The sequence below is a fragment of the Diadema antillarum genome, unplaced genomic scaffold, assembly GCF_040938485.1.
Source record: "Diadema antillarum isolate AM-2024a unplaced genomic scaffold, OU_Dant_1.0 scf00000042, whole genome shotgun sequence".
In the NCBI taxonomy this organism is placed as follows: domain Eukaryota; kingdom Metazoa; phylum Echinodermata; class Echinoidea; order Diadematoida; family Diadematidae; genus Diadema; species Diadema antillarum.
Genome location: NW_027270931.1, coordinates 1,922,275 through 1,933,638, shown reverse-complemented (window position 1 = coordinate 1,933,638; position 11,364 = coordinate 1,922,275). Strand labels below are relative to the sequence as shown.

At 40.8% G+C, this 11,364-nt stretch overlaps 1 protein-coding gene across 1 annotated transcript; it reads left to right on the top strand.

The window, feature by feature from the left end:
- The first annotated feature begins 1,116 nt into the window (after positions 1-1,116).
- Positions 1,117-9,361, top strand: LOC139713041 (glycosaminoglycan xylosylkinase-like). Its single transcript, XM_071624813.1, has 7 exons — positions 1,117-1,757; positions 2,485-2,571; positions 3,444-3,553; positions 3,912-4,083; positions 5,511-5,702; positions 6,754-6,813; positions 7,997-9,361. The coding sequence occupies exons 1-7, from the start codon at positions 1,117-1,119 to the stop codon at positions 8,202-8,204; spliced, it is 1,470 nt and encodes a 489-aa protein (XP_071480914.1). The 3' UTR covers positions 8,205-9,361.
- The last annotated feature ends 2,003 nt before the right edge of the window (positions 9,362-11,364 follow it).

The window sequence follows — 11,364 nt, the reverse complement described above, 5'->3', positions numbered from 1 at the left end:
ACATGTTAGATTTAGATCTACAAAATTCGATCAACAAATTTAACCAGGGAATTGACTGTCGAAGGGAGATAAATCAGTTCGGGAAACCCACTCACAAGGGGGGCCCCTCCTTATAAGTAACCCGTCCCCCTTATAAGTAACCCCGTCCCCCTTATAAGTAACCCCCGGGGCACCCCTTATAAGGAGTCTCCACGCTTTTTTGCAATGCAACGCGAAAATGAAAGGACTGCGGCAATTCGCTTGATTATGTCCATAAAGCTTCACAAGTTTCCTAGTTACTCACGAAATTTGAGCAAAATCGGTTTGAGGCATCATATCTAAAATCATGGATTTAAATGCGATGTCAAACGACCCCTGCGAATGCTGAAATGCGAGCGATTACTGGCGTGAGTGTCGCCAGGCGCGGCGGCGCGGCAATGCTTGAGTGCAGACGTGGCGACTGAGTACGTACTCAGTCGCCACGTCTGCGGATGATCTGCACTCAAGCATTGCCGCGCCGCCGCGCCTGGCGACACTCACGCCAGTAATCGCTCGCATTTCAGCATTCGCAGGGGTCGTTTGACATCGCATTTAAATCCATGATTTTAGATATGATGCCTCAAACCGATTTTGCTCAAATTTCGTGAGTAACTAGGAAACTTGTGAAGCTTTATGGACATAATCAAGCGAATTGCCGCAGTCCTTTCATTTTCGCGTTGCATTGCAAAAAAGCGTGGAGACTCCTTATAAGGGGTGCCCCGGGGGTTACTTATAAGGGGGACGGGGTTACTTATAAGGGGGACGGGTTACTTATAAGGAGGGGCCCCCCTTGTGAGTGGGTTCCCGAACTGAAATCACACAAACATGTGACGTAACAATGTTACAAGTGTACATGTAGGGACACATTTTATTGAAATTCTAAATTACCCCCTAAAAATGCAGCACATTTGTGTTACAGACCGCAGTATTTTTCATGAGATGCTGATATCATGAATGTCGGTCCACTCACAAACCATAGTGAATTACTTTAAAATGCATAACTTATAAATTTTCAGTGTGTATTTAATATTTTCATTGTGACTTACCTGCACAGATGACCAAAACTGAAAGATGTCTGCTGGAGCTGCTTAGAGGAAGATGAGGCTAAAAGTGAAATGGGTGATACTGTTATCCATTCTCATTGTGAGTCTGTGGCTCCTGGTCATTGTGGTACTGCCCTCTCCACCAAGCACGAGCACTCGGGAGAGGAATTCGCGAGAGCAGCGGCAGCCCGGCGTAGATGACGCTCTGCAAAATGTCGACAATCGCAGCATCAGGAGACCAGGTGTTGAATCAAACGTTGAACACGTCGAGGGCAAACCCGCTTTGCCAAATGGAGGTGAGGACATCGTGGACATTGGAAATGACAAGGAGAGTGAGGGAGCCCTTGGCGAGAAGGAAGTCCCGCATGAGGTCGAGATCGAAAATGGCCAGGGGGCTCCCCAGAATGGACCGAACGCGCTGGATAAGTTTCAAAACGATACGCATCCCCTGGAGCAGGACCTCGTGCCATTGTGGAAACCAAGGACTAGATACGAATATAGCGCAATCTGGGGCAAAGCAGGGCAATGGGTCAGCTCTGACCAGATCACGCCGGCCGCGGCTAGGGAGCTCGGGACAATCCTGCACGCCATGGCCCATGCCCCCATCACGAGAGCCGATGTGGGCTTCAAGGGGACGCAGCTGAAGGCTCGACTGACACTAGAAGGTGGTCAGCTGGTTGTCTTCAAACCAAAGAGGTATGACTTTGTATACAGCCAAGCTTGGATTAGATCCCAAGTAGTGGTAATTTTGGAAACCAACAGAAACTACTTCCTCTTCCTCTTCTTCTCTCTCAGATTATGTCTGCCTCCTGCAAGCTTGAAGATTGCTACTGATTGTTAATGTAGTACGTGTGTGTGGTAGCAGGGTTTGGGAGCAGACAGCATATATACAAGGTGCAAGTGAAAATATTTTAATTTCTGATTTAGTTCTGGCTTTCATTCAACTTTAGATGGAAGGCTGTTGAAAAGAGAATATTTGCTGTGCTTTGTGGGAAATGTCCCATGCCCTTATCGATACTGCCCTTGGAAACAAAAGCTCGAACCCCCTTCCCCCCCCCCCCCCCCCCCCCCCACACACACACACACACACCCAAGAAAAAAAAAATGACATACATTGTATATATATTCATTTTAATCTTGAGAGCAAAGATGCATTAAGTGAAAAGGCCCAGTATTTTTAACACTTAACAGACAGGTGCTTAGTCATCTTACTTGCCCTACAGTGATTTTCAGTTGTCCTGGGCAAGCAGAGTTCATACATTGTAAGTGGGTGTGTGGCACCCTGGTAGATAGTAAACATGCGAGGTTTACAAATACACCATAGGAAATATGATCAATGCTTTTATTGCATAGTCAGTAAAAGTCACCTGTTGTATTCATGAACAACAGTTTCATTTCCTCATCTTATATGAATTCATTTTAGATATCCTCGTGAACATGTGATCTATGGCACTCCATATGCCGGCTATGACAGACACAATGGAGAAATTGCTGCCTTTCACTTAGACAGGTGAGTATTCATCCCTTCAGTCATATCTGTCATATCAGGGCTCCATTTCATTTTAAAAAAAAGTTGCAACTCTTTGCTGCAAGGACGAGTGTTATGGTAATGACAAGAACCATGCTTCATGACTGGCTACTGCCACAATAAGTTGCCATTCTGGTACTTGAAGTGTTGTTATCATTTGTATAAATAACAAAACATCTCTTACGAAATGAGACACAGGTCTTTCCACACTTCTCATGAATTATTGAACTCTCATAATGAGTATTACTGCAGTGTGTAATGACACCACTTCTAGAACTGTAAAATTGCACTTTCTGCTACACCGTTGTATATTCATATTGTATTTGCCTGGCTAATACATATACATAGTGTGGCACTTCTGTTGTAAATTACACAGCTTTCCCAGGCATTTATGCTTGTGTTTCCATGGTTTTGTTAACTATGACTGATTTACAAGCTTGAGACACTAAAACTAGTGTGCATGCTGTGTGAGTATGCCAAGGGCTACACTCTATTTGACTGTAATATTAGATTAGAATGCATTTAAATTGGTCAAGAGATGCATAGTTCAAGGAACCTGTGCAAAATTGAGTGGTGTCATCGCTTTACCTTAGTCTTTACAGAATATTATTTTTCAGAGTGTTTTTGATTCTTCTATAAAGTCAGTTATAGCTTTGTGCTATTTCATGATGTCCAGTCTTACATCTGCCACATCATAATTTTGATATCATCAATGTCAGAAAACACACTGCACACTCTCTCTGAATGTATGCTCACCCAAGATATGGTCCAATCGTGCTAAATATTCCATGATTGGATGATTGCAAACTTTTGATTAGTTCTGATAAATATTATTTTCTTTGATCCTTTCCTAGAGTGCTGGACTTCCGGCGAGCGCCAATAGTGGTTGGCCGTGTGGTCAACCTGAGAACTGAAATATCACCTGTTGCCTCCCCAGTATTAAAAGAGACTTTCATGGAACAAAGTAAGAGTACTGCATGTCTTATGAAGAGATCAGTGTGTTTCATGTATGCCTTGTTTCAGCAGGATTTCACAGAGCTGATTTAATACCAGTTTGAGGTTGATGTACAATATTGGCCACTGAGTTACTTATTGGATGAGTGACACATTTCTGTGTGTGACAGTATGAAAGCAATACTGATGGCCTATGAGATCTGCTTGTGATTCTCTTGCTAGTCAACTCTCTGCATTTGACATGTATTTAGATCTCATCTACCTTGTATTACTTTTCTGTCGTGCTTACATGAAGTACCATAGTGATGGTTTGTGTAATCCACGTGAAGGGTATGATTGTTTATCGTCGTTTGTTTGCTCTCTTTCAGATGATAATTTGTGTTTTTACGGGAAGTGCTATTACTGCAAGCCAGATTACGCTGCTTGTGGGGATGGTGACCTCATGGAGGGGTCGTTGACCCTCTGGTTGCCCTCTGACCTCAAGCTGAAGAAATGGAGACACCTGTGGTCACGGACATACAAAGATGGCAAGAAAGCAAAGTGAGTAGAAAAAAACAACACCAGACAAATCAAACTCTCAAAACTTTGTAAATTAATCTGTCTCACTTAAGAGATGCAAAGTCATAAATTTCATGTTAGAGGAGGAGACATGCAGTTGGTTTTCACTTGTTTTTGTCTTGTCGCATAGCAGAAGTGAGGCATATGCGTTGCTTTTCTATCGTTGTTGTCGGAGGCATCATAGTCATCGTCAGCGTTGTCAACAATTTGGTTTACACTCTCTCTAACTTTCCACAGCTTTGAGCTTTGACCACCAAACTCACACCACATAACCTAAATATGGCGGTCCAGTTTGAATATGGGTGCTGTCTGACGAGGTCAATGGTCAAAAGGTCAATGAACTTGCCCTGATAAGCACTGTACAGTACCCGTACTTGTGATATTGTGGTGCACTCTCAATAACTTTCCACAGATTTGAGCTATGACCACCAACAGAGGTCAATAAATTCAATGCCCCCCCCACCCTGAAAGACATTCCATGGTCCCTAATTAATATTCATCAACATTCATCCTCACATCAGTATTCATGATTATTACCCATATAAGGTAGTTTTGCCGGGCAGTTGTAGTTGGTATTTTGAATGGTCGGGAAACCACCAGTTTCCAGCGGGCAATATTAGTGGGTATCATCCTTCTTCCGGGTATTGCCGTTAACTTTACATGTAAACACCAAGAAAAGATATGCACAAACCACCAGTTTCCAGCGGGCAATATTAGTGGTTATCATCCTTCTTCCACGTTTCACCAAGAAATGAGAGTTTCTCGCGGAGAGGTTTCGCAATGAAGGGCAAATTCCCATATTTTAGCACATTAAAAATCGCTGCGACTGTGTGAGCGTGCCGCATACCTGAATTGTGCATAGGGGTTGTGTGCAAGCATGTGGGTATAGTTGAGTGCAGTGATGTAGGGTTCAACCTGGCGCCAAGTGGATTTTGTTACCGTAAATCGGGTACCCTTGGTAGTTTACATTGTAATGATTTAAGTTACTGCTCGAAGATGCCTGAAATGCCTGAAATGGCTAGTAATGATAAAAATGGACTGTCTACTTTCAGGGGATACGACATTGATTGCCCTTACTAGAATTGTATTTCCCTAGTCTTCGACTTGGGCAATACAATTCTAGTTCGGACATATCCCCCCAAGGCCAGTCCATGATATATTAACATCCAATGCTTCATCGATATTCTTCACTGGTGGTATTCATAATGATAACAGTATTCATCAACATTCATCCACACATTATCAATATTTATCAGCATTCATCTAATAATGTATTGTAAATTGATAAATGTTGCTAAATATTGATGTGTGCATGAATGTATAATTAGTGGTATCATAAGATGTGTTCAAAACAATAATGAAGAAAAAAAACAAACCTGAAAGACTTTTAATTGGTCACCTGTGCCTAGATGGGAGACAGATGACCATTACTGTGTGGACCTTCTGAAGAGGGTGCCCCCTGACCGCCACCCTCTCCTCCTCCACATGACGGACGCCGCCGTGTTCGACTACCTCATCGGCAACGCAGACAGGCACATGTATGAGACCTTTGAGAAGGATGGCGACAGGGCGATGCTGCTCCACATGGACAATGCAAAGAGGTTGGCATTCACTGCTTGCAAATCTAAAACAAAGCCACTTAATCTAGTGCTTTCAGTTTCTGTGTCCTTTTGCAACTCTGAAATTAGACCCCTGTTACACATGAGAGGCAGCCTGAGGTCGGCCTGAGACTGCTTTGATAAACTGTGAATTTCTCTTAGAATGGTATGCTCTGGATTATATCATTAGTGGTTTCTTGGCATCTGACAAAAAGTCAAAAGCCCAATCCTCATCTCCACCAATACTTTATTATCTCTTTGAAGATAGGGCAGAAAACAGGAAAAGTATGGAATTGTTAAACTAACACGGTTTAATGAAACTCTTAAAGGGACTGTACAGTCCTGGTTGAGATGAGGATTCAGGTTTATAACATTTCTAAGTGAGATAATGAGAAACCTCTTATGAAATATTAAAGAGCATGTAATTTTAAAAAGGATTCAATGTTTATTTGATGAAATTTGGTTTTCAAATGGCCGAGATATCCAAAAGAGTGATAATAATAAAAGGCGACAGGCCACGCCTTTTATTAGGATCTCTTTGTTTCACCTTGTTTTTGGATATCTCAGCCATTTCAAAGCCGATTGTCATCAAATAAACTTTTGATTCCCCTTAAAATTGCATGCTCTTTGACATCTCATAGAGTGGTTTCTGAATATCTTGCAAAATGTTAAAAGCTAAATCCTCACCTCAACCAGAACTGTACAGTCCCTTTAATATATGTGTCAACCACATAGCAATCCTTATTCCCATCTGTCAGTAATGATGTCATCGCCCTACAGCTCTCCCAGTATTTTTTTCCATGGACAATATTATAAAATGTTTTCCTTTTTTTCTTCTTGCCAGTCATTTAGCAACTATATCTTCACCTCTACAAGTTATTTTCACTAAACTATATCAGCTCTTGATTAATGTGATGCATTTAATGTAATAATAATAGTGAATTTAATCATGTGTTTGATTGTTTTAGATGTGCAGTGGCAGCTGAAAGATAGATCATATTTTTTGAGTCTTCTTCATGTGTGTTTGATTTTTACTTCTTCCCATCCCATGTAGCTTTGGAAATCCATACCTAGATGAAGGAACAATTCTTGCACCAATCTATCAATGCTGCAGGTGAGTACCAGAGCAACAAAGCGGCTTTTCTTTTCACTCTTTTTTTTCAGTCACAAGCAGGATTTCATTTCACGCAGATGCAAATCACATCAGATAACATACTCGTTCCTCGTTCAGAAAAATCCTTTTATGCATGTAGATTTTATGTGCAAAGGAGTCAGATTTAACATATCATACTTGGTACATGAGTTTTGTATGAGAAATTGCAGTGTTTTCCTGCATCATTTAGTGTAAACAACACACCATGTTTTATGTATACAGTATGCCCTTTTTTCCCTGATGGGGCATGGTAACATGTCAGATGTTTCTTTTCATGCAAAACCAGAGACTCAACCTTTGTCTTCCTCTTCATCATGTCAATTTAAAATACAATATTGCCCTTATCATCAATCTCTTGTAGAGTTTAGAAACCTAATCTTATGCAACATACAAATGTAGCTCCCCTGGAATTTAGCATAACTTCCTAAGCTTTGTCATTACCAATTAATAGTAATCCAAACTTCACCTTCAATATAGTTATAAACTTAGCAAGCCCACTTGGAAGTATCAATGTGCTTCAGACCAGCACGAAGGTCATGGTTAAACAAAAGGGGTATTAAGGGAAAGTACTGTAACTTATGATATATTTGCGCCATGAAATTTTAGTGAATTGTGGATGATCTTTAGCATAACTTCCTAAGCTTTGTCATTACCAATTAATAGTAATCCAAACTTCACCTTCAATATAGTTATAAACTTAGCAAGCCCACTTGGAAGTATCAATGTGCTTCAGACGAGCACGAAGGTCATGGTTAAACAAAAGGGGTATTAAGGGAAAGTACTGTAACTTATGATATATTTGCGCCATGAAATTTTAGTGAATTGGTGGAGCTGTCGGCCTTTTTCGTGGCATGAAATTTTCATGAATTGCCAGTGGCATCCAATACATATAATGTAGACAAGAACTTTTGCGTGCATTTTAATTTCGCGAATCTTGGCACTCGCGAAATTGAAATGCTCGCGAACATTCCTCGTTTTACAGAAGATCATCTCTCTTCATTGACAATTAGTCTCCAGACATCTGTGCTGGAAAAGGTAAAAAAGTATTCAAGTGTGCGTGCCAATCAGCACACACAGTATAGTAAGGTTTAAGTTTCTTCAGAAGAGAAACTAAAGCATGCCATTGTTTATCCCCCTGGCATAGGTTGCGACGCAGCACGTGGACCACCCTCCAGCAGTACAAGGACGGCCGCCTGAGCCACGTGATGAGTCAGGTGCTCCAGCACGACCCCATCGCCCCCGTCCTCACCAACTGGCACCTGGAGGCGCTGGACAGGCGGCTGAACGACATCATCGACACCGTCCACAACTGCTTCACCAAGCATGGCGAGGATGTGGTTCTTGTGGACTGAAGCTGGTTGTGTCTTCGTGGTAGGCAATCTTTAACCCCTTCCATGCCAGGGACTCTGGACAGAGTGTACAATGCTACGTGGTTTGCTGTGCGAATCGGCAGTTGAAGCATGTAGAGGTATTTATTCAAAGGGGCCGCATTGTAAGTATGCTCTTGCAATACTGGGACTTTTTGTCGACAGCAAATATCGCCAAAGCCTCACCCCTTGCCAGAGCTGAGCTCCTCCTGTTCCCTGTTATTAACCCGTTGAAGACTAGTCCCGAGTACACTCGGGCAGATGTCAATGGGAAATATGTGTTACAGCAAAATCAGCTTGTCCTCAATGGGTTAAAGCCAAGTCCTGTCTCTGTTCTCTCTAACTGTGGGGAAAGTGACCTATAACCCCCAGTCATTGTCCAGAACTACAGTCAACCATGCCTAAGTCAAATCTATTTGAACTGAAGAAATAGCTTTGACTCAGAGAAAATTCGACTTACGAGGAATTAAAATCAATGTGATATAAAGAAAAAAGGACTTTAAAAGACCTTCGACTTAGGCGATTATTTGACTTATGTGAGGTTGACTGTATCTACCAGGTTGAGTACTAATTAAGTATAGTGGAGACAGCACTTTAATGACAGTGCTAGGCCAGAAAAAGAACAAGCTGCGCTAAGCGTGCCAGTGTGGAAATGGGCAAAGTAAAGTCTGTGGCTAAAGAAGATCTTGTGCCAAGAATGGTATGGAGCTAAGAGAAATCAGAGAGAACAAGGAGATTGATACATTTGTGAAAAGTTTGAGTGTGTGTTGGCAAGACTATTAATACCACCAACAACTATCAAGCTAGAGAATGATAGAGTAGTCTATCATGAGCTTTAATCTTCTCTTGTAGAGAGAATACATTTCACTATATATGTGACATTTGTATAATTTCTCTGTGTTTTATTTACAAATTTTGCGTGTCGATTGATGTTCTTGAAATCAACAACTCATGAAAATATTGCCTCTTGTAGCACACATGCTGAATGTCATCTCTGAGGTGATACTACCTTCTGTGGTTTATTGCGAATTCAATCATGCACAGATTTTTTTTTACGATTCCAAATTTGCACAATATTATATTTGTAGAATATGTAGCATATACAGTATTTTTTTTTTTCAGCTGTAAGCTAAATTGATTCTGATGAGACATGTTAGCTGTATTAGGTAAATCTCAGTAGCACTGTATGAACAATTAAATCAAAGTGCGTGGAATCGTGATGATCAAACTTATTAAATTTGGGGATTCTGCTGTGCAGAAGAATCAAGCATATAATTTAGTGGCGTTCTTGATTGGAACTAATCATCTTGGTGGTGTGTGCAAGTTATAGACATTGTAGGAACCACTCAATTTTAGTACACAACATGCTTGAAATGAAAAAGATTGAAATATATGATTTCGTTTTGAATATTTCTTTCAATATGCCTTTAAATGAGTTATTTATTCATTTTCAATAGCATTGTGCCAAATATTTTAGAACTTCTTTTATATTGATATTCTAAAGTGATGTGACTGTTCCTGTTTCTTGTAAAGTAATGATATGATTTCTTAGCCACTCTTTGCTAAAAGAAAGATAGGATTCATGTCATGAGTTACACACAAAATATTTAAAAAAAAATCAACCATGTGCTTTTAAGGTTTGTGAAAGGACCCACTCTGCTTTATAGCTTCTACCCTGTGCATTGACATCTCTGAAAATAATGTGCACCTTTCAACTCTGAGTTCCCAATCAAAGTACTTTACTGTCTTCTGTAATAATAGTGTAGTGCAGAATTGTTACTTCAACATGATTATTTGATATACGACCAAGTTTAGGCCGTTTGCTTCTGTAACATCACAGAATGTGACAGTGGCCAATGCTGGAGTAATACAAAATGCACTGTAGGTTTTTATCTTATGTATGGTCATCATCAGAGTATTCCCCATCATCATCACCACACCTACTATCACTTCTATCTTAATCACTGCTTTAGACATTGTTGTCGTCATCATTACTAATACTAATATCATCATCATTCATTATTGATGTCTTTGGCATCAGTGTCATCACCATCATCACTGTCCACTGTCAGCAATGTCATCACCATTATCATCATCATTATCATCATCATCATCATCTTCACCAATATCATTATCATTATTATTATCATCACCATCATCATCATCATCATCATCATCATCGTCACCATCGTCACCATCGTCATCGTCATCATCATCATCACCATCATTGTCACCATCATCATCGTCATCACCGTCATCACTATCAACGTCGTCATTGTCATCAACATCACCATTATCACCTTCATCATCATCATCATCTTCATCATCATCATCAATCATTGTCACTTGGTTCTCGTCCTGCGTGTCAGTGCTATCACTGTCATCACAATTATTATCAATACTATCATCATCATCATCTCCACCATCACATCGTTTGTCATCCAATTTTTGCTGGCATCCACCCACAGACTATCTTCCAGAGCCGTTGCTGTGGCAATCAAATGATACTCACTCTAATTTCTGTCCTCACAATTATCTCAGTGAGGCAGAGCTCGACACCCACACGTGTGCTAGGGGGTGCAATTTATGACATCGCCCCCAAAGCAGTATAGATCAAGTACCATATATGGCTAAAATAAACTCCAGACAAAGGCAATATAATGCCAATTTGTGAAATTATGTATCACAACACCCGACCCTATTCCAAGATGTATTAAAGTCTGTCAAATCCTCTTGTGTACTTTAATCCCGAGTATACTCGGCCAGGGGTCTATGGGAAATGTGTGTTGTAGCAAAATCAGCCCATCCTCAATGGGTTAAACAATGGACTAGGGAGCTATGATTTGATGTGTGCTAGTTTCTTTGTAACTCTTCAGCTTAGTTTGCGATAGTATGTTGCATGTGTTGCCCTCGTTTTAGATCCAAAAGTTTGAAAATTGCGAACGAGGGAATAAAGCCAAAAGTTGAGACCGCTGGGCATGAGCTTTCAAAGTTGAGCGTGATATAATTCCTGTCATTGTGGATAGAGATACATGTACATATGAGGCATGTGCCCAAAAGGGTTCATTATGGCACCCAGGGTATCAGTAGCCATCAGCCTGTTTGAATGTTTGTGTAGCATTCTCCATCTTGCAATGTTGTTTGA